At 40.1% G+C, this 24,109-nt stretch overlaps 1 protein-coding gene across 4 annotated transcripts in view; it reads right to left on the bottom strand.

The window, feature by feature from the left end:
• Positions 1–24,109, bottom strand: part of TPGS2 (tubulin polyglutamylase complex subunit 2) — a 67,897-nt gene that overhangs the window by 12,566 nt on the left and 31,222 nt on the right. For 2 of the 4 annotated variants that reach the window (XM_026496219.4, XM_026496218.4), the window contains exons 3-4: positions 12,910–12,997; positions 10,861–10,989 (exon numbers count right to left, since the gene is read on the bottom strand). In XM_026496219.4, coding sequence (XP_026352004.2) covers positions 10,861–10,989; positions 12,910–12,997 — 217 coding nt within the window. The remainder of the gene's footprint in view (positions 1–10,860; positions 10,990–12,909; positions 12,998–24,109) is intronic. The other 2 variants (XM_048218475.2, XM_026496221.4) reach the window with 1 other exon arrangement.

Raw genomic sequence — 24,109 nt, 5'->3', positions numbered from 1 at the left:
CTTCCTGTGTCTCCAAATGTCTTCAGGGACATCAGTCATATTGGATTGGGATCCACCTACACCAGTATGACCTCATCCTAACTACTTACATCTGCAATAACCCTATTTCCAAATAAGGTCACATTCATTCTGAACTGGGGGTTAGGACTTCATTATATGAATTAGGGGGGCATAATTTAACCCATAACACTTTTATATCTTCCCTCTTTCCTTTCTTTTAGGTTTAGCTTGACAGTATACAGTTGACCCTTAAACAACACAGAGTGAACTGCATGGGCTCACTTATACATGGATTTTTTACAGTGTTGTCAATGTATTTTCTCTTATGATTTCTGTAACATTTACTTTTAATTTATTGTAGGAATAGTGTATATTACACATAGCATGTACAATATGTGTTAATTGACTGTTGTTGGTAAGGCTTCCAGTCAACAGTAGGTAATTAGTAATTAAGTTCTGGGGGAGTCAGAAGTTTACTGGGATTTTCGACTACATGCAGGCTCAGTGCCCTTAACCCCCGCATTGCTCAAGCATCAACTACAGGTTACAATATTCCTTGCACGGTGTCCCTCTTTCCAAGAGTTTTGTTTTGTTCTGTTTTTTTTTTTAAAGATTTTAGAGAGCGTGTGGGGAAAGGGGTGAGAGGGTGGCGCAGAGAGTGAGGGAGAGCAGCAGACCCCCACTGAGCGTAAAGCCCAATGTGACCTGAGCCAAAATCAAGAGTTGGGTGCTAAAGTGACTGAGCCACCCAGATGCCCCTGAAAGTTCTTAAGTAATAGTTACACAACACAGGGGCACCTGGGTGTCTCAGTCAGTTAAGCATCTGACTTCGGCTCAGATCATGATCTCAGGGTCCTGGGATGGAGCCCCACATCCGGCTCTGCACTCAGCAGGGACTCTACTTCTCTCTCTCCCTCTGCCTCTCTTCCCCTCCCCCAGCTCGTGGTCTCTCCCAAATAAATCTTTAAAAAAAAAAGTTATACAACACATTCCTATCTAGATAGATTCCTATCTATTAAGATTAAATACACACATAACTCTTTCATGAGAGGGTCACTGATCCCTTGTTTCCTTTCCTCCCACATCTTGGGATCTCCATTCAGTCTCAATTGTCTTCTGGTTAGAGTATTAACGTTCTTGAAGTTTTACACATCCTTCCATATTTTTTTTAATAAACTGAGAGGTGTGTTTGGTCTGTATACAAAGGACTCTTGATTTTTACTCCTTGTTGCTCAGTAACCTGTATGTGCTTCTTATCTCGTTTCCACTGCCATAAGAGAGAAGTCTGGTATCAGTCTGATGATTATTTCTTCGCAAGTAATTTATTTTTGCCTAGAAGCCTGTAATTCTTTCCCACATTATATAACATCTAGGTGTCTTTCTCATCAGTTCAATCTGGGTCTCAGCCCTTTCAATTTGCAGAGAAATTTTCTTTTATCAGTGTAATCTAGTCTTTTTCTTTTCTATGTGCTCCTGTAATGACAACAGAAGGTCTTCTGGATCTAGTTTCTATTTTTCTTACCCTTTCACCTTTCCCCTCATAATTTCCCCCCTTTTAAATTGATCTACCTGTACTTTTAAGTAGTCTTGCACTTGGTTTATCAGGCTACTAACTCAAATCTTATTTACACTCTCTTAAATTCATCAATTGTTTGAGAATTTTTACTTTTGTTCTATAGGAAGCCTTTGTGCTGTCTTAAATGTCTTTAACTGTTCTGATTCTTGTTTTTACTTAGGTTTTCATCTGTGTCCTCTAGCAGTTTTATTTGCCTGGTTGTAGATCCTGATATTTCTTCCTGATCGTCCTCTTTTTGACTGCTGAGTACCCTATAAAGTATAGTATTTTTCCAATTAGGTTTAATAAGACTTAAGGTCTAACTACTGGACTATCCTAAGAAGCGTGAACTCAGCAGGTGACAAAAGGCCAAGTGGTTTCTATCTCTATGGCTGTGTAGGACAATGTGGTCTCTACCCCCGCTGTGTCCTTTGCTAAGGCCCCTTTGAAATCCTCTATAGTATCCAGTCCACCTCCATCTTCCAACTTAAAAGGCAGGGAAAACTCAGTCTACTTATTTAACAACTTCTTTGCCTTCAGGCATTCAAAAGCCCCAGCACACGTATGAAGCAGATGTGACCTTTCCCCTTCTTGAAGACTCCATACATCTCTGAGTGACAGGCTCTTCCCAAGGCCCATCACTTTCTAGTCTTTGCTCCTGGGTCCCTCTAGTACAGGCATCGCTTATTTTATTGTGCTTTGCTTTACTGAGCTTCACAGATAGTGTTGTTTTTGTTTATTTTTAAAAAAACACATTGCAGGTTTGTGCCAACACTGTGTTGAGCAAGTGTATTGGCACCATTTTTCCAACAGCATTTGCTCACTTTGTTACATTTTGGTAATTCTTGCAATATTTCAACCTTTTGTATTATTTGTTATGATGATCTTTGATCAGTGACCTTTTGAAGTTTGAACCCATTCTTTACTCCCTTTCCCCCCACATTTTAGGTATACCTTGTCATATTTTACATAGTTTTATTTTGTGAATCCCTTGACTGTTTTTTACAGATAGACTTAATTTTACTGCTTTTGTTTTTCATATTTTTTTTCAATTTTTATTGTTCAAATCAGAGAATAGAAATAGTTTTACAGGATACCAAACCCAATATTCCATATAATTCAGAAGAGTCTGTCAAACAGAATCTTTGTGGGCATTTGGAAGCGGTTTGTTTCAGGAAGCATTCTTTCTCTGTGAAGATAGGGCTCATTCTTATTATAAATGTGACTTGGGATTCTGGTCCTTTTTTGATGAAGAGTTTCAGAATTTTCTCTCGTATCTGTTTGGTTTTTACCACATATACAATGGGGTTCATCACAGGAGGAATGAGAAAATGCATGTTAGCCATGGTCATGTAGATATGTGAGGCAAGTTTCGGGCCAAAGCGGTACAGTATAGACAGACAGATCATGGGTGTACAGAAGAGAATCACAGCACAGATGTGGGAAATGCAGGTGTTGAGAGCTTTGAGGTGGCCACCGTAGGATGCAATGCTCAGTAGTTTTCAGTATCAGGATATATGAAAAGAGAATGAGGACGAAATCAAGGCCCATAATGGATAATACCACAAAAAGTCCAAAGATACTATTGATCCTGGTGCTGGAGCAAGAGAGCTTTATAATGTCAGGGTGCAGGCAGTAGGAATGAGATAGTACACTGGAATGACAGGACCACAGCCTTCTCAAGAGGATAGGGAGAGGTACCTGTACAGTCAAGGTTCGCACTACAATGGCCAAACCTATTCTGGAAATTGCACTGTTGGTAAGAATGGAATAGTGCAATGGATGAGAAATGGCCACATAGTGGTCACAGGCCATTGCCAGTATGATAGCTGACTGAAAATCCTGGAAGGTGTGAATAAAAAACATTTGGGTGAAGCAAGCAGAGACGGTGAGCTCCCGAGCATCCAGCCAGAAGATCCCCAGCATTGTGGGGAAAGTGAAGAGAGACCCATATCAGAGGCAGCGAGCATGGCCGGGAAGAGGTACCTAGGCACATGGAGGGTCTGTTCCCTGCGGATAACTGTCATGATGGTCACATTGCCCGCCAAGGTAATGAAGCACGTGGTGCAGAAAGGCATGGAGATCCAGATGTGCACAGTCTCCAGCCCAGGTATGCCTGTCACCAGAAGGTGGAGAATATGGCTTTGGTGCTGTTGGTGGGCAACAGGTTGCCAGCGCTGCATGCCTTTCCTAGAATGAAATTTATTGTCTCATTCACAGATGTTAAAATTTGACTTGAGCATTTGACAACTCATAATACCTTTTATTTTAAACTGGCCCTGATTTGTATCTATTATGAGTTTAAATGCTGTTTCCCAATACAGAGCATCTGAGCCTCTAGATTAAAAAACAAGACCTGCTTTTTTTGATCAAATTCTCCAGATGTTGTGTTTTAAAGGAAAAATGAGGGGAAAATGTACACTTGATATTTAGTTTATCTAAAGTCCTTCAATTCATATGATTTTTCAAAACAAAAAATGCAAAACACATGTGCTTCAAATAAATTTAAAAATCTAAAATCCATACCTGTTCATAGCTATTATTGTAATTACAGTGGTACATCATGCCAGGGTATGTCTTACTGCCTTGGTCTACCTTGATCCATATCAGACCAGTGCCACTTAAACTGTAGTTCACGGACACATTGTTTTCCATGGACACATATTAATATCCTATTTTTTCTGCAATGAAATGAGTGCAGAAATTGAAAATAAGCGTTTAGAAACTTTTGCATAGACACCTCTGTGCTTCTTAAATACTATAGTGTACAATAATGCTATTGGATTTTGCATGTATTTTCCATTTCATTTTTCTTAAACATATACTTATGAAAGTATTTTGTGATTGATTGAAAGTATACCTTCACTCCGTAGCTTACGAAGCACTGTTTCATGCTAATTCATTATTGAATGTACATATCGTTTTTAATTACGTTGTTAGCCACTATATAGTACATCATTAGTTTTAGATGTAGTGTTCAATGATTTATTAGTTACGTGTAACACCCAGTGCTCATCACAACATGTGTCCTCCTTAATACCCATCACCTTGTTACCCCCTGCCCTCTGAAACCCTCAGTTTGTTTCCCAGAGTCCATACTCTCTCATGGTTCATCTCCCTCTCTGATTTCTCCCCCTTCAGATTCCCTCCCTTCCCCTATGGTCCTCCGTGCTATTGCTTATGTTCCACATATGAGTGAAACCATATGATAATTGTCTTTCTCTATTTGATCTATTTCACTAGCATAAACCCCTCCAGTTCGATCCATGTTGATGCAAATGGTGGGTATTCATCCTTTCTGATGGCTGAATAATATTCCATTGTATATATGGACCACAACTTCTTTTTCCTTCATCTGTTGAAGGGCATCTCGGCTCCTTTCACAGTGTGGCTATTGTGGACACTGCTGCTATGAACATTGGGGTGCCTGTGCCCCTTATTTTCACTACATCTGTATCTTTGGGGTAAATACCCAGTAGTGCAATTTCCAGGTTGTAGGGTAGCTCTATTCTTAACATCTTTAGGAACCTCCATACTGTTTTCCAGAGTGGCTGTACCAGCTTGCATTCCCACTAACAGTGTAAGAGGGTTTCCCTTTTCTCCACATCCTCGCCAACATTTGTTATTTCCTGTTTTGTTAATTTTTGCCATTTTAATTGGTGTAAAGTGGTATCTCATTGTGGTTTTGATTTGTATTTCCCTGATGGCTAGTGATGTTGAGCATTTTTTCATGTGTCTATTAGCCATTTGTATGTCTTCTTTGGAAAAGTGTTCATGTGTTCTGTCCATTTTTTGACTGGGTTATTAGTTTTTTGAGTGTTGTGTTTGAGTTCTTTATAGATCTTGGATACGAGCCCTTTATCTCTAATGTCATTTGCAAATATCTTCTCCCATTCTGTGGGCTGCCTCTTTGTTTTGTTGACTGCTTCCTTTGCTGTGCAGAAGCTTTTTATCCGAAGTCCCAAAAGTTCATTTTTGCTTTTCTTTTCCTTGCCTTTGGAGACATGTCTTGAAAGAAGTTACTGTGGCCTATGCTGAAGATCAGGTGACTGCCTAGGATTTCTAGGATTTTGATGGATTACTGTCTCACATTCAGGTCTTTCATCCATTTTGAGTTTATCTTTGTGGGTGTAAGGGAATGGTCCAGTTTCGTTCTTCTGTATATAGCTGTCCAATTTTCCCAGCACCACTTATTGAAGAGACTGTCTTTTTTCCATTGGATATTTTTTCCTGTTTTGTCAAAGATTTGTTGACCATAGAGTTGAGGGTCCATTTTTGGAGTCTCTATTCTATTCCATCGGTCTATGTGTCTGTTTTTGTGCCAGCACCATGCTGTGTTGGTGATCACAGCTTTGTAATATAGCTTGAAGTCAGGCAACGTGATGCCCCCAGCTTTTTCTTTTTCATCATTCCCTTGGCGATTCGGGGTCTTTTCTGATTCCATACAAATTTTAGGATTGTTTGTTCTAGCACTTTGAAAAATGCCAATGGTATTTTAATAGGGATGGTACTGAAAGTGTAAATTGCTCTGGGCAGGATAGATATGTTAACAATGCTTATTCTTCCAATCCATGAGCATGGAATGTTTTTCCATCTTTTTTGTGTCTTCCTCAATTTCTTCCATAAGAGTTCTGTAGTTTCTAGAGTATAAATCCTTTACCTCTTTGGTTAGGTTTATTACTAGGTATCTTATGGTCTTTGTTGCTATTGTGAATGGAATCAATTCCTTAATTTCTCTTTCTACAGTTACACTGTTTGTTAGTGTTTAGAGAAGCAACTGATTTCTGTGCACTGATTTTGTATCCTTGTTTTTCATATTCTTAATTATCGTCTTTCCTTTCCATTCAAAGAGTCTCCTTTAAAATTTCTTGCAGGGCTGATTTAGTGGTCATGAACTCCTTTAGTTTTTATCTGAGGAACTCTATCTCTCCTTCTATTCTGAATGAGAGCTTTGCTGGATAGAGTATTCTTAGCTGCAGATTTTACCTTTTCAGTACTTTGACTATACCATACCACTCCCTTCTGGCCTGCAAAGTTTTTGTTGAAAAATCTGATAGCCTTATGGAGTCTCCCTTGTATGTAATGGTCTTCTTTTCTCTTGCTCCTTTAAATTTCTTTATCACTACCTTTTTGCCATTTTAATTACTGTGCATCTCGGTGTGGACCCCCTTGGCTTGACTTTGGGGCGGGGGGATCTCTGTGCTTCCTAGATCTGGATATCTGTTTTTCTTCCCCAGATTAAGGAAGTTTTCAGCTATTATTTCTTCAGATAAATTTTCTGCCCCCTTTTTTCTCTCTTCTGGGACCTCTATAATTTCAAATGTTCTTACACTTAATGGAGTCATCGAGTTCCATAAGTCTATTCTCACTTTGCATAATTCGTTTTTCTCTCTTTTGCTCAGCCTGAAGACATTACTCTGTCTTCCAGGTCATTAATTCGTTCCTGTTTCCTCTTGCCTATTTATTCCACCATGTGCATTTTAAAATTTCACTTATTGTATTCTTCATCTCTGATTCTTTTTTATCTCTGTGTTAAGGGTCTCACGGATGTTCTCCACTATATTCTCAAATCCAGTGAGTATCTTTATGACCATTACTTTAAACTCTCTATCAATCAGGCATATTACTGTTTCACTCAGGTCTCTTGCTGTGGTTCTGTCCTGTTCTTTCATTTGGGACATATTTCTGTGTCTCATTTTGTCTAATGCTGTGTCTGTTTCTTTGTATCAGGAAAGTCAGCTACATCTCTTGCTCTTGAAAGTAACGGCCTTATGAAGAAGCAGTTCTGTAGTTCCCTACGGCGCAGTGTCCCCTGTTCACCGGGACCTGGTGCTTCAGGGATGTCTCCTATATGTGTTGTGTATGCCCTCTTGTGTCCTGGCCTCTTTCTCCTTCAGTGCAGTCATCTGCAGAGGCTCTCTTTGCCTATTGTGGGCAGTGTTTGGTCCCCAGCCAGGGCAGGGGTATGTTTTAACAAGGTATGCACCAGCCTGTTTGCAAAATGAGACCTGCTGCCACTGCTGCCAGGAGAGGCCAGATCAAATGGATCTGCAAAGTATGCATGGTTGGGGCACTCAACCTTAACAAGACACCCCTCAGGCTTCCACAAGGCCTGCTTGCAGCTACCATCATAGTCTGAAGCCCTGCAAAATGCAGGGATTGGGTGATGCGGTACTGGTGAAGTTTGTGCCTGTCTCCTCTTGACCAAAGACCTTTGATATTATTGTAACCATTCTGGGGTGCCATAAAACACACCTGCAGAAGGCAGCAAACCTGATAAATGTATGTGTCCTGAATGCACCACTGACTGGCCATTCCATCTCTCTTCCTCTCCTCAGGCTTCTCTATTCCCTGTGACACAATAATGAAATTAGGCCAATCAATATCCCTGCAAAGGCCTTAGAAGGTTCAAGTGAAACGAAGAATTGCATGTCTCTCGCTTTAAATCAAAAGCTAGAAAGATTGAGGAAGGCACGTTGAAAGCTGAGTAGGCTGAATGCTAGGCTTCTTTGCCAAACAGCCAAGTTGTGAATGCAAAGGAAATGTTCCTAAAGGAAATTAAAAGTGCTACTCCAGTGAGCACATGAATGATAAGGCAGTAAAACAGCCTTATAGTTGATATGGAGAAAGTTTTAGTGATCTGGATAGAAGATCAAACCAGCCACAACATTCCTTTAAACCAAAGCCTAATCCAGAGCAAGGCTGGCTTCAATTCTAAGGCTGACAGAGGGGAGGAAGCTGCAGAAGAAAAGTCTGAAGCTAGCAGAGTTGATGAGGTTTGAGGAAAAAGCTCTCTCTATAACATAAAGTGCAAGGAAAACTAGCAAGTTATCCAGAAGATCTAGCTAAGATAATTAACAAAGGTGGCTACACTAAATAGCAGATTTTCAATGTAGACAAAACATCCTTCTATTGGAAGAAGATGCCACCTAGGGCTTTCAAAGCAAAAGAAGTCAGTGCCTGGCTTCAAAGCCTCAAAGGACAGACTGACTCTCTTTGTAGGGACTATTGTAGCTGGTGACTTTGTTGAAGCCAACACTCATTGACCATTCTGAAAATCCTAGGGCCTTTAAGAATGATGCTAAATCAACTCTGCCTGTGCTCTAGAAATGGAACAGCAAAGCCCCGATGATGGCTCATCTGCTAACAACATGGTTTACTGAATATTTTAAGCCCATTGTTGAGACCAACTGTTCAGAAAAAAAGATCCCTCTCAAAATATTACTGCTTATTGACAGCATACCTGGTCACCCAAGAACTCTGATGGAGATGTACAAATGAGATGAATGTTGTTCTCATGCCTGCTAACACAACATCCATAATGCAACCCAGGGATCAAGGAGTCATTTCAACTTTCAAGTCTGAATATTTAAGAAATATGTTTCATAAGGCTGTAAGTTCTATAACTAGTGGATTCCTCTGATAGATCTGGGGAAAGTAAACTGAAAACCTTCTGGGAAGGATTCACCATTCTAGGTGCCATTAAGAACATTCATGGTTCATGGGTAGAGGTCAAACTATCAACATTAACAGGAATTTGGAAGAAGTTGATTCCAACCCTCATGGATGACTTGGAGGGATTCAAGACTTCAGTGGAGGAAATAAACTGCAGATGTGGTGGATATAGCAAGAGAACTAGAATTAGAAGGAGAGCCTGAAGATGTGACTGAACTGCTGGCAATCTCCTGATTGGCTGAGGAGTTGCTTCTTATGGATGAGTAAAGAAAGTGGTTTCTTGAGATGGCTTTTACTCCTGGTGAAGAGGCTATGAAGACTGTTGAAATTAGCACAAAGGATTTAGAATATTACATAAACTTAGTGGATAAAAGAGTGGCAGGGTTTGAGAAGAAAGACACCAACTTTGAAAGAAGTTTTACTGTGGGTAAAATGCTATCAAACAGCATGGCATGCTACAGAGAAATCATTCATGGAAGGCAGTGTCAATCAATGCAGCAAACTTCATTGTTTTAAGAAATTGCCAAGCCACCCCAACCTTCAGCAACCCACCCCCCTGATCATTAAGCAGTCATCAACATGGAAGCAAGACCCTCCATCAGCAAAAAGATTACAACTTGCTGAAAGCTCATGATGGTTAGCATTTGTTAGCAATGAAGTATTTTTTAATTAAGGTATGTACATTGTTTTTTCTTGACATCACCATAGGCCATAATATAGTATAAGCCTAACTTTATCTGCCCTGGGAAACCAATAAATTCATTTGCCCTGGCTTTACTGGGGTAGTCTAGAACCGAACCTGCAATATCTCCAAGGGATACTAGTGTCCAACTGCTTGTGCAGTTGATGGAGAAAGCCTTGCCTTGGTTCTCTCTGCCAGAACTTCAATGCACCCCAAGGCCTTAGTATTGAAGACACTAGTTACTTAGTCAATATTCATTCTCCCTTTCTTTCTTAAACCCCAGTTCTGTTTGAGGAGGCAACACTGGCACAGCTAACCACACTTCCTCAGATTCCCCTGCAGCTATGGGTAACCTTTTGACTCTGTTCTGGCCAATAGCTTTTGAGAGGAACGTTGGAGAAAACTATTGTTTTCCTGATAAAAAGGGAAAGATTCTGCCAAAAGACAGTTTTTGTTGTTGTTTTGTCTTTTACTCTTTTTTTTCCTCCCTGGAACATAGACTGGAAGCTTGGAGGTACAGCCCGCATTCCTCAATGATGAGGATGAAAGCCATATCCAAAGGCTGGTGCAGGAGGAAGCCAGAAGGAGACTTTATCATTGACTTTCTCAAACAGCTGCACCAGCCTAGTTCCAGATTTCTTGTTATAGGAAAAATAAACTCCTATTTAGTTTAGATGTTGTAACTGGGTCTCTGATAAATGTAGCCAAACACAATTTTGACAAAGTCCTCAATACTGCCCAGTTGCTCACAGCTTTTAGCAGCCATTTGAATCGGAGATGGCAAAGAGCCTGGAGGAAGGAAGGGAGCTGCATTTAGAGTCCATGTTCCCTGAAAGCTCTTGATAATGAAATATTGAGTCAAGTTAATCTATAACATTCATCCATTTACGAAGCATTCATTAAGTACCAACTATGTGCCAGGCACTGAAGTGGGTGCTGGCAACAAAACAAGAACCTCAACCCTGGCATTTCTTCATGAAATTTGCTTTACTGATACAGGCTGTTTTTTTACCTTTTATTCCCACAGTCCTGAGAAGCCACAACGGGGAAGGTTTTGGCTTGGGGAAAAGTACTACCATGCCACAGTGTCTTCCTATGGTTTTCAACATTATAAGCAAGAAACAAACAGGCTAATTTCTAACTCAGAGCACAAGTTCCTTCAGGTTACCTTCAAGTGCATCATCCTCCAGGTCTGCCAGAGTTGGTGCATTAGGGAGTGAATACACGGAAGACTGGTTGAGTTGAGTCAGTTTTGAGATGCTGTTAATTGCCATGCTGCCCAACGGAATGGTGTGCTCTACAGAAACATTAGCAGAGAGAACAGCCTTATTACATAAAGACTTCTGCTGGAATAACTTAAGCCCAGCTACTGTTTGATTCCAGGGCTGAGGAATCTGGTGGAAAGTGGAAGGATCAACGTACCATATGTCCCACAGCACCAAGCTTTTTAGCAATGAGTCACGGGTGAAGAGACCCCACTGCATGCAGTAGGGCAGAGTACTGAAGAAAACTGGAAAAGGGGATGCTCAGAAAGAACCCAGAAATCAGGGCTAGGGATCCTGTTGGAAGAGCAAAGGACCCAAGAATGAAGGGTTATAATTCCCATCGAAGTAACAGCTTTGATTATGTAACTGACCCATTCTTCTCTTCTCGTAAGCTTTCCATGATGGAAGACCACTCCCCCTCTATTTGTCAGTCATTTTTCTTACTCGTTGCAGAGAATCAGCCTTGCCTGAATCCAAGTCTTCTGTGGTTAGGGTGTAAATAAGAAAAAGGTAACTGGACATCTTCCTTATTATATAGAATCCTTGTCATTTAGGATGCTGGCCACCGGATGGCACAAAAAGACTTAGAAATCTGACTGCTGAAAAAACTGAAGGCAGTAAAACAGTGGGTATACAGACTATGGGAAGTCCAAGCAGAACAGAGCATTAAAGAGGTAAACATCAGAAGCTGCCTCTGCTGTTGACTTCAGATATCCAGGAAGTGACAGAAAAGGGGATGGAAATGAGCACAGCATAAGACGACTAGGATTGGGAGGATTAAATGAGGGAAGGTATTAGAATAATGAACAGGGACCCGTTCATGAAAACTTCGTGACCCGTTTCTTCTCTGAGGGGCACTTGTGAAGGGGCTTGCCTGTCTTCATGCTGTGGGTAATGGAAAATCTGACTGTCATTCTAGTCTCTGTCCTTTCTCTCTCTCACTCCAGACTCCAAAGGCCATGGTCATGCTTCAAAAAAGGGCTCTTGTGACAGAACAGTGGTGACAAGAATGGCTTCTAGGCCAATGGAGGAAATAATTCCAAGCTAAACATTCATGTTAAATGCTCAGTAATAAGCTATAAAATGTGCCTCTGGCCAGCTGTGAGAGAGAGACAGGAAGGCTTTGGGAATCATTGAAAAAAAGGAAACTGAGTGGAGGAGGGCAGAGAAACTAAAGGGGAGAAGTCAGTTCTGCAGATCTGCTGTGCAGTAAAAATTACCGCGTTCCTGGTGCCAGCACGGGGACGCGGTCGGAACGCAGAGGCAGGAAAGGCCTCTTGTGGGCAGGGAAGTCTGCGGCAGGAATGCACTGAACTCCAGTTAGGGTTTCCTGGCTTATGAAATTTTACAGGAGTCTTCCCTTAAATGTGCAGCACCACCTTTCATGTGTACGTAGTACCTCCAATTTCTGACTCTACCAAGTTATGAGTTCCCACATCTGCAACATGAATGTCTATCCTAGACACTTAAATACTAAAGACGGACAACTTGACAAGTGAGGTGGTTGGTAACTTAGGCTGGGGAGATGTGCAGGAGAGAAGTTAAAGATCTGTGTAAGGGTCAAAGCCCTGAGGTCACTGCCATGCTGGGAATGAAGGAAGTTACCCTCTTATGACCCATCAGTGGCTGTCCCTTCAGTTCACTCTGGGGAGAATGCTCTGGGGTAGAGTCGTCACAAGGTTTAAGTTTGAGGTGGATACAGGAATTTTGTGTAGTGATTGTTTTCCATGAGCCCATTTCAAAAGGAAGCCTCTAAATTGAGTTTCTAGGTAAGTACCAGCTAGACTCTGGCATAGTGGGTGGTGGGTGAAGCAATGATGGTATGTGTTGGCTTTGGGGGAAAAAAAATCATAGCTTCTGGACATTGCACTTTAGGAGAACTCATGAAAACCATCCAGATACCCAAACTCTCAGCCAGGAAATGTTACCCTACAGCAAGAAGGCTGACTCACCATCTAGCTTCACACTCCATGTCATGTGGAAGCCGTTGGTCATCAGGTAAAAATTCTTCACATCCTCAGGTAGCACGCAGTTATTTTTCTAGGATCACAAAGTAACTGAGTGTTAGGTCAGGACTGAGAAAGGGCACAGGGCTATGCCCCAAAGCAAATGGGGATACTATTTACCACGTTTTAGATCCCCCAAATGGGAAGAGTCTAGTAAGTATCTACAAACTCCATTAGAGAGTTCCAGTTCAAGATGGCAACACAGAAGGCCCCTGAAACTCACCTCCTCCCATAAACAAACACACCAAATCCACAGCTATATATGGAATAATTCCCCCTGAAAGAAATCCAGAAGCTGGCTTAGCAACTCCTACACATTGGGTGAATGAGAAAAAATGTACATCAAAATGGGTAGGAGAGGCTGAGACACAACTCACCATAAACCCCACCACTGGCGCAGCAATACACAACCAGGAGAGAATTCACAGACCCGATCTTCCCTCTAATGAGTGAAGGGTTTGAACTCTCTATCTGGCATACCAACTTTTAAGATCTGCATTTGAGAGATGAGCTCCCCAGACATCTAGCTTTGAAAGCCAAAGGGGCTTGTTCCACAAGATCCACAAGGCTAAATAGCAAACTGAGAAACAGTTCTCGAAGGGCTCGTGCATGCAGATTTCCCATCCCAGGGCCTTCTGCAGAGGCAGCCAACTGAAAAGTACCCAGACTTTCCGTGAAAGAGGCTTATTTGCTTAACACACACCTAGGGGCCGACAGAAATACTCTCCAGAGAACAGGGAGGCTGGAAGGCACCAGCCTTGCTCCAGGTCAGCAGTATCTCCCAGAAAAGAGTTTGTACACCCATCTGATGCACTGGCCTTTGCATCTACTGCCTAAGGGACACACCCTTGATTACTTGGCTCTGGTGGCCAAGGGGCTTCCATTTCTAGGTCCCATAGGACTATAACAAAGAAACACCACTCTGGAAGGAGCCCTCCACCCTTTCCCCTGTAATAGAGGACAAAAACAGGTGCATGGAGGGTCAATCAGATTAAAACAGTCCACCACCAAGCCCATGAAAAGCCCTAGAAACTCCAGTGGCAACCTTTTAGGGTCCCCTCCCTCTTTGGGAGCTTTGTACTGTCATTCAATAAACTTTGCTTTACTATCACTCAATAAACCTTGCTTTGCTGCCCACCCCTCTGTCTGGTCTACTCTTCGTTCTTCAAAGCAGCATGACCAGGAACCATGGGAAGGTAAAGAAATCCTGCAGCACCACCACGGCACAGTGTAGAGGCAGCAGACTGAAAAGCCCAGTCTGTCCATGAAAAAGAGGCCTACCTGCAGATCTTTAAAACTGTGGCCTAAAGGTCTCTCCTCTGCACAGACTTGGGAGGCCAGTGGCCATCATGTTCGCACTATCCCTCTGCCATGCTCCGGGTCACCAGTGTCTCCGTGAAAGGATCTATATATATATGTATGGCACCCCGTCTTTTTTTGGCTGCCACCTAGAGGACACAGCACTCAATAGCTGGGCTCTGGTGGCCAGCAGGGCTTGTGTTTATTATGGGTTCAATGGGAAGGAAAGCAAACAAAGAAATAGCTCCTGACTGGCTATCCACCCAGGGCTCAATGCAGAGGGACCAGAGAAAAACATCCATTTTCTAGACTTCCCCTGAAAGTTGTATACATTTGGCCCTTAAACAACACAGGTTTGAAATGTGCAGGTCCACTTATATGGACTTTTTTTCCCGATAAATACAGTATTGTAAATGTATTTTCTCTTATAATTTCTTAACATCTTCTTTAGCTTTATTGTTAAGAATCCACTGTATAATACATAAAACATACACAGTACATGTCGACTGTTTATGTTATCAGTAAGGCTTCCAGTCAGCAGTTTTGGGGAGTCAAATTATAGATTTTCCACTATACAGAGGGGCTGGCATTCTTAACCCCCTCATTGTTTAAGGATCAACTATATTTACACACTTTAAAAGCTGTTGCCTGAAGGCCCAGCTTCCGATCACCCTTACCTAGGTGCTGACAGACAGGTGTTGGCAAGCCTTCAACCACTGGGAGTCATTAAAGACAAAGGCTGCCTAGACAACCACAAAGGTGTGAGAGACAACAGAGAGCAAGGGGCAAGGTTGAACAAGGTTCATCTCCTACGTGAGACCATGACTTCAAGACTGGAAGAAATGGCTGTTTGACTTAATACACAGAAACTAAGGAAGAGAAAAAAAAATGAAGAAACAGAGTAATACATTCCAAACAAAAGAACATGATAAAACTTCAGAAAGACCTTAACGAAATGGAGATAGGTGATTTACCTAAGGGTTCAAAATAGCACTCACAAATATGCTCACGTTGAGCTCAAAAGAGAAATGCAAGAACAAAGTGAGAATTTCAACAAAGAGATACACAATATAAAAAAGTAACACACAGAAGTTCCAGAGCTGGGGCGCCTGGGTGGCTCAGTCAGTTATGTGTCTGCCTTCCGCTCGGGTCATGGCTCTCCGAGTCCTGGGATCATGCCATTCTGAGCAGGGAGCCTGCTTCTCCCTCTCACTCTATCTAAATAAAATCTTTAAAAAGAAAACAAGAAAGTCCCAGAGCTGAGGGATACAAGGATTGAAATGAAAAATACACTAGTGGGGTTCCACAGCAGACTAGGTGACGTGGAAGAGGGATCAGTGAACTCAGAGTAGTGGAACTCATTTAATCAGAGCAGCAAAAAGAAAAATTTTAAAAGGGTGAAGATACCTTAAAGGACTTATGAAAGAACATAAAGCAGATGAACATTAGCACAAAGGGGTCCTGAGAGGAGGAGAAGGAGGGTGAATGGAGCACAAAATTTGAAGAAATAATGGCTGAAAACTTCCCCAACCTGGGGAAGGAAAAAGACATTCCACATCTGGGAAGTGCAGAGTTCCAAGTAAGTCGAACCTAGAGCCCCACATCAGGACACAGAATTGTCTAAGGAAAAGGAGAATCTTAAAAGCACCAAGAGAAAAACAACTTAACTTACAAGAGAACCCCATAAGAGACTATGAGAAGATTTTTTTCAGCAAAAACTTCGCAAGCCAGAGTGGAATGGCACAATATATTCAAAGTATGGAAAGAAAGGAACTGCCACCAAAGAATACTCTACCCAGGAAATTATCCTTCAGAATTTAAGTAGAGACAAAGTTTTCCAGACAAGCAAAAGGTAAAGGAGTTCATCACCACTAAACTGGCCTTACACGAAATATTAAAGGGACTTCCTTAAATGGAAAAGAGAAGCCACAGAGTATGAAAATTATGAAAGAAAGAAATTTCACTGGTATAAGCAACCTTATACTGAAGGTAGTACATCAACTACTTATAAAACTAGTATGAAGGTTAAAGGTCAACTGTAATAAAATCAACTATATCTACAATAATTAGCTAAGGGATAAACAAAATAATACAAAATATAACAAAAACAAAAATGGGGAGGGGTGTAAAAATGTAGTGCTTGTAGAATGTGTTTGAATGTAAGCAACCATTAACTTAAAATAGATTGCTACATACAGAGGGTGCTTTGCATGAACCCCAGGATAACCACAAACTAAAAACGTGTGATACACAAAAAACAAAGAGAAGGAAATCCAAACATAATATTAAAGAAAGTCATCAAATCATAAGACAAGAGAAGAAAGGAACATGAAAGAATTACAAAATAACCAGAAAACAATTATGGCAGTAAATAAGCCCCTATCAATAATCACTTTAAAGGAGCTTGGGAAGAGGGTGTAGTAGGAGGACCCTGAGCTCACCCTCCCCAGTTTACAACTAGATATCATCCATATCCAAGTCAATAAACTAGAGAGGGATCGAAGGCTGGCAGAACAAACTCCGCAACAAAATATAGAGAAGAACCTGCATCTGGAAGGTTAGGAAGGTGAGAAAGGTGGAGGGAGGCTGCCCACAGAAGGGAGGCAGCTGTGTGCAGGGAAAGGGCAGAGAAATGGGCCCTCATACCCAGGAGGGCTAATTCCCATAAAGTTTGGCTTTGAAAACCAGAGTTGCTGAACTGTGTAAGTTTGTATAACCAGTGGGACTTGGAGCCTGGAGCTTTAAAAACCAGCTGACTCAGCACTGGGAGAGATGGGACAAGCCAAGTAAATCCAGTCCAGCCAGGAAGGCAGGTGACGGCTGGGCTGCTGCCATTAAAGGGACAGCAGCCTGCACCGACAGGCAATATAAAGATAGCAGTTTATAGAACACCAGGGGCAAACGGGAGACAGATCTGTTCACACAGATTTCAGAGCATGTTGGGGGACTTCTCTGAAAATGAGGGAACTGGCAGGTGGCATTTTCTCCCCCCTCTCCGCAGCATAAACACAGGGCCATCTGTGGAAGGCAGGGCTGCAGAGACACTTGGTACCTAACCTGCTAGCAGTGTGCCATGCCCACGAGGATTCCTGAGGACTTGACCACTTGAAGCCTGCTAGCTTTGGCCCTGGGTTCAGGGCAAAGTTTGCAAAACTTGTGCATCCCCCACCCAGCAGCCAGTGGGTTCACAGCTGCCACCAGGCATCCCACCCAGTTGCCGCATGCCCCCAGCTACTGTCACTCGCCAGCCTCAGCCGCACCCAGCCATCCTTGGGCATTGCACCCAGCTCTGGGCGTGCAGCTGAGCTGTCATGCAGCCCCCAGCTGCTACAGTGCTTCTACAAATCTGGCATGAACTAGTGGCCCAGTGCAAATTTTGCTAATGCCACTGCCCTGCCCCTAAGTTTCCTGGCAGGCATGCACCCACAGAGCTGGCCTGCCTGAGTCCCACTAACACCGCGTGAGCAAACAGAGCCCAAAGGAGGCAGAGTCAATGCAGACAACTGCACTGAAAGTAAAAGTGACTCGGACACAACAGCAGGGCGTAAGCAACACACAGGATACTCTCCTGCAGTGCCAGGTTCAGGTGAACAGGGAAGACTATGAAACTAGAAGTCAACCACAAGAAAAAATCTGGAAAGACCACAGATACATGGAGGTTAAAAAGCATGCTACTAAATAATTAACAGGTCAACCAGGAAGTCAAATAAGAAATAAAAAAGTACATGGAAACAAAAAAAAAAAAATGAAAACACAATGGTCTACACAAATTTTAGGATTGTTTGCTCCATTTCTGTGAAAAATGTTGATGGTATTTTGACAGGGACTGCACTGAATGTCTAGATTGCTTTGGACAGTATAGACATTTCATACATTTTACACATTTATACAATATTTGTTCTTCCAATCCATGAACATGGAATGTTTTTCCATTTCTTTGTTTTCTTCCTCAATTTCCTTTGTAAGTGTTCTATAGTCTTCAGAGTACAGATCCCTTACCTCTTTGGTTAGGTCTATTCCTAGTATCTTATGAGTTTTAGTACAATTATAAATGGGATCAATTCCTTGATTTCTCTTTCTTCTGCCTCATTGTCAGTGTAGAGAAATGCACTGATTTCTCTGCACTGATTTTATATCCTGCAACTTCGCTGAATTCCTGTATCAGTTCTAGCAATTTTTTGGTGGTCTTTTGGGTTTTCTACATAGAGTATCATGTTGTCTGCAAAGAGTGAAAGTTTAACTTTTTCTTTGCTAATGTGGATGCCTTTTATTTCTTTTTGTTGTCTGACTGCTGAGGCTAGGACTTCCAGTACTATGTGGAACAACAGCTGAACAACAAGACCTGACACCCAAATCACATAAAATTCCTAATGAACCTAGATGCAAAAATTCTTAACAAAATGTAGCAAACTGAATTCAATGATACATTTAAAGGATCATATGCCATGATCACGTGGGATTTATTCCAGGGATGAAAGGACAGTTTGGTATCCATAAATAACCAATGTGTTACACCACATTAACAAAATGAAGGATAAAACTCATATGATCATCTCAGTAGATTCAGAAGAGCTTGACAAAATTCAACATTCATTTATGATAAGAACTCTCAAGAAAGTGGGTATAGAGGGAACACACCTCAACATAATAATGGCCATGTATAACAAACCCACAGCAAACATCACACTAGCAGTAAAAAGTTGAAACCTTTTCCTCTAAGCTCAGGAATGAGATAAGAATGCCTGCTCTAACCAACTGAGGGCTTTAGAGGGGAGGGGGGTGGGGGATTGGGCTAGGCCGGTGATGGGGATTAAGGAGGGCACGTATTGCATGGAGCACTGGGTGTTATACGCAAATAATGAATCATGGAACACTACATCAAAAACTAGGGATGTACTGTATGGTGACTAACATAACATAATAAAAAATTATTATAAAAAAAAGAATGCCTGCTCTTGCCACTTTTATTCAACAAAGGACTTGAAATCCAACAACAAAAGAAATAAAAAGCATCTAAGTTGATAAGAAATAAAACTGAACTATTTGCAGATGACATGACACTGTCAATACAAAACCCTAGACTGCACCAAAAAATTAACATAAAGAAATGTGTTGCATTTCTACACACTGCTACCGATCAGAAAGAGAAATTAAGACAACAATCCCAACTACAATTTCATCAAAGAGAATACCTACAAATAAATTTAACGAAGGTGGTGAGAGGCCTGTACTCTGAAACTATATAACGCTGGTTAAAATAACTGAAATGACACAAGTAAATGGAAGAGAACCATGCTAACGGAAGATTAATGTTGCTAAAATGTCCAAACTACCCAAAGAGACCTACAGATTCGATGTAATCCCTATAAAAATACCAATGGCATTTTTTACAGAAGAAAAACAAATAATCCTAAAATTTGTATGGAACCACAAAAGACCCCAAATAGCCAAAGCAATCTTGAGAAATAACAAAGCTGGAGGTATCACACTCCCTGATTGCAAACTATACTACAAAGCTATAGTAATCAAAACCATATGGTACTGGCACAAAAGCAGACACACAGACCAATAGAACAGAACAGAGAGTCCAGAAATAGACCCATACCTGTATGGTTAATTAATATACAACAAAGGAGTTGGGGCGCCTGGGTGGCACAGCGGTTAAGCGTCTGCCTTCGGCTCAGGGCGTGATCCCGGGGGTCTGGGATCGAGCCCCACATCAGGCTCTTCTGCTATGAGCCTGCTTCTTCCTCTCCCACTCCCCCTGCTTGTGTTCCCTCTCTTGCTGGCTGTCTCTATCTCTGTCGAATAAATAAATAAAAAATCTTTAAAAAAAATATATACAACAAAGGAGGCAAGAATATACAATGGGAAAAAAGAGTCTCTTCAAAAATGGTGTTGGGAAAACTGGACAGCTACATGCAAAAGAATGAAACTGAACCACTTTCTTACACTACACACAAAATTTACCTCAAAATGGATTAAGGACTTAAACATAAAACCTGAACCCACAAGACTCCTAAAACAAAACACATGTAGTAAACTTTTGGACATCGGTCTCAGCCATAATTTTTGGATCTGTTTCCTCAGGCAAGAGCAATAAAGCAAAAATAAACAAAATAGGACTGTATCAAACTAAAAAAATTGCACAGCAAAGGAAAACAACAAAAAGAAAAGGGAGGTAATATTTGTAAATGATATATCTAATAAGGGGTTAATACCCAAATTCATTAAAAAAAAAAAAAAACTCATACAACTGAACACCAAAAAAACCCAAATAATTCAATTAAAAATAAGTATAGTGGAATATTATTCAGCCATAAGAATGAACTCTCACCATTTGCAACAAAATAGACAGACCTAGAGGGAAATTATACTAAGTGAAATAAATCAGAAAAAAACAAATACCATATGATTTCACTTATATATGGAATCTAAAAAAATAAAACAAAATGAACAAACAAAACAAAACAGAAACAGACTCATAAATACAGAGAACAAACTGATAGTTGCCAAAGAGGAGGGGAGCGAGGAATGGACAAAATAGGTAAAAGGGATTAAGAGATACAATTTACAGGCGTAACAAATAAATCACAAGGATATAAAGTATAGCTAGGGAATACAGTCAATAATACTATAGCAACTTTGTATGATGACAGATGGTAAAACGGCCTTATTGTCGTGATCATCTCATAATGTACATAAATTTCAAATCATCACGTTGTAGACCTATACCTAATATAATACTGTATGTCAACTACTAAAGAAAAAAAAGACATAGTGGCTAAATGGGTTTAAAAACAAGTCCAACTACATGCTGCCTACATGAGACTAACTTCAGCTTTAAGGACACACAGAGATTCAAAGGGATGGAAACAGACATTTCATGCAAACAGAAACCACAAAAAGCAGAGGTAGTTTTACCTGTATCAGAAAAAAAAAACAAAAACCAAACAAACACTTTAAGACAAAGACTGTAATAGAAAACAAAGAAGATTATTTAATGATAAAGGGGTCAGTCTGACAAGAGGATATTTATGCACCAAATTAGGAGCACTTAAATATATAAATCAAATTATTAGCAGGCCTAAATACAATAATAAATAATAATAATAGGGGTTTTCAATACCCTACTTTCATTGATGAATAGATTATCCAGACAGAAAATCAATAGACACTGGACTTAAGTGAACATTAGACCAGATGAACTTAATATATACTTACAGAACATTACATCACAAGCAGAATACACATTTTTCTCAAGCACACATGGAACATTCTTCAGGACAGATCACATGTTAGGCCCCAAAACCAGTCTTAATAAATTTAAAAAGACTGAAATCATATCAAGTATCTTTCTAATCACAATGGTATGAAGCTAAAAATCAATCAGACGAAAACTGGAAAATTCACAAATATGTAGAAATTAAACAACTTGCTCTGAACAACCAATGGCTCAAAAAAGAAATCAAAAGAGAAATAAAAAATATCTTCTGACAAATGAAAATGGAAATACAACATGCCCAAAGTTAGGGATTTAGCAAAAGTAGTTCTCTGAGGCAAGTTACAGTGATAAAAGCATACATTAAGAAATAAAAAGGACCTCAAATAAGCAATCTAAATTTACATCTAAAGGAACGAGAAAAAGAACTAAGACCAAAAATAAGAAAAGGAAGGAAATAGCAGATTAGAGCAAAAAATAAATGAAATAAAGACTAAGAAGATGACAGAAAAGATCACTGAAACTAAGAGCTGTTTTAAAAAAAAAAAAAAAATTAATAGGTAAGCCTTTAGCTAGAATCCCTAAGACAAAAAGAGGACTCAAATCAGAAATGAAAAAGAAGAGTTATAAGAGATAGCACAGAAATGCAAAGGATGAGAAAAACTAATGCAAGTAATTATATATCCATAAACTAGAAAACCTAGAATGGACAAATTCCTAGAAACACTCAACCTACTAAGACTGAATCATGAAGAAATAGAAAATCTGAACAGGCAAATTACTAGTAAGGAGATTGAATCTGTAATCAAAAATCTTCAAACAAAAGTTCAGGACCAGATGGCTTCATAAATGAATTCTAGGGGCGCCTGGGTGGCTCAGTCGGTTAAGTGTCTGCCTTCAGCTCAGGTCATGATCCTGGAGTCCTGGGATCGAGCCCAGGGTCGGGCTCTCTGCTCAGCGGGAGCCTGCTTCTCCCTCTCCTTGCTGCTCTCCCTGCTTGTACTCTCTCTCTCTCTGTGTCAAATAAATAAATAAAATCTTAAAAAATAAAAAAACCTTTAAAAAATGAAATAACTGAATTTTACCAAACATTTAAATAAGTATTAATACAAATCCTTCTCAGACACTTCCAAACTCATTTTAGAAGGCTGGCATTACCCTGCAACCAAAAGACACAGGCACTATAAGAAAAGAAAATTACAGGCCAATAACCCTGATGAACATAGATGCAAAAATCCTCAACTAAGTACTAGCAAACCAAAACCAACAACACACAAAAACGATCATACACCATGATCAAGTGGGATTATTCCAGAGATGAAAGGATGGTTCAACATTGAAAAATCAATGTGATACACCACATTAACAAAATGAAGTATAAAAATCATATGATCATCTCAGCAGATTCAGAAAAGGCATTTGACAAAATTCAATACACATTCATAATAAAAACTTTCAACAAAGTGGGTAGAGAGAGAACATACCTTAACATAATAAGGGCTGTATATAACAAACCCAAAGCAAACATCATACTCATTGAGAAGCTAAAAACTTTTCCTTTAAGGTCAGGAACAGGGCAATGATGCCTACTCTCGATATAGTACCAGAAGCCAGAGCCAGAAAAATCAGGCAAGAAAAAGCAATAAAAGACACACAAATCAGAAAGGAAGAAAGAAAACAGTCTCTATCTGCAGATGACCTATTGTTTAGAGAATACTCTAAAGACCCCACCAAAAAAACTGTTAGAATAATCAAATTCAGTAAAATTGCAGGGTATAAAATCAATATACAAAAATCAATTGCATTTCTATACACTAATAACAAACTATCAGAAAGAGAAATTAAGAAAACAATCTCATTTACAACTGTATCAAAAAGAATAAAATACCTAGGAATAAATTTAATGAAGGAGGTGAAATACACACACTGAAAATCCTACGATACAAATAAAAAAAATAGACAAAAATACAGAAAAGTGAAAAGATACCATGTTCATGGACTAGAAGAATAGGGATACAATCCCTATCAAAATTCCAATGGTGTTTTTCACAGAAACAGAAAAAAACAGTCCTAAAGTCTGTGTGGAATCACAGATCTAAAGAGCCAAAGCAATCTTGAGAAAAAAGAACAAAGCTAAGTGCATTACAGTTTTTGATTTCAAACTAACAAAGCTATTATAATTAAAATTGAGTGGTATTGGCATAAAAACAAACACATAGATGGAGCCCAGAAATAAACCCACACATACATGGTCAATCAATTTCTGACAAAGGAACCAAGAAAATACAATGCAGAAAGGATAGTTTCTCCAATAAACAGTATTAGGAAAACTGGATAGCCACGTGCAAAAGAACTAAATTCGGCCACTATCTTACCATACACTATATACAATAATCAACTCAAAATGGATTAAAGAGTTGAATGTAAGACCTGAAACCATAAAACTCTTAGAACAAGCCATACTCCTTGACACTGGTGTTGGCAATGCTTTTTTCTATTTGGCACCAGAAGCAAGACAACGAAAGCAAAACTAAACAAGTGGGATATATCACTTTTTATGTACAGCAAAGGAATCCAACAAAATGAAAAGGTAACCTAGTGAATGGGAGAAAATATTTGCAAATC

Source organism: Ursus arctos, unplaced genomic scaffold, assembly GCF_023065955.2.
Source record: "Ursus arctos isolate Adak ecotype North America unplaced genomic scaffold, UrsArc2.0 scaffold_17, whole genome shotgun sequence".
NCBI lineage: Eukaryota > Metazoa > Chordata > Mammalia > Carnivora > Ursidae > Ursus > Ursus arctos.
This window is presented reverse-complemented; position numbering and strand designations above follow the sequence as displayed.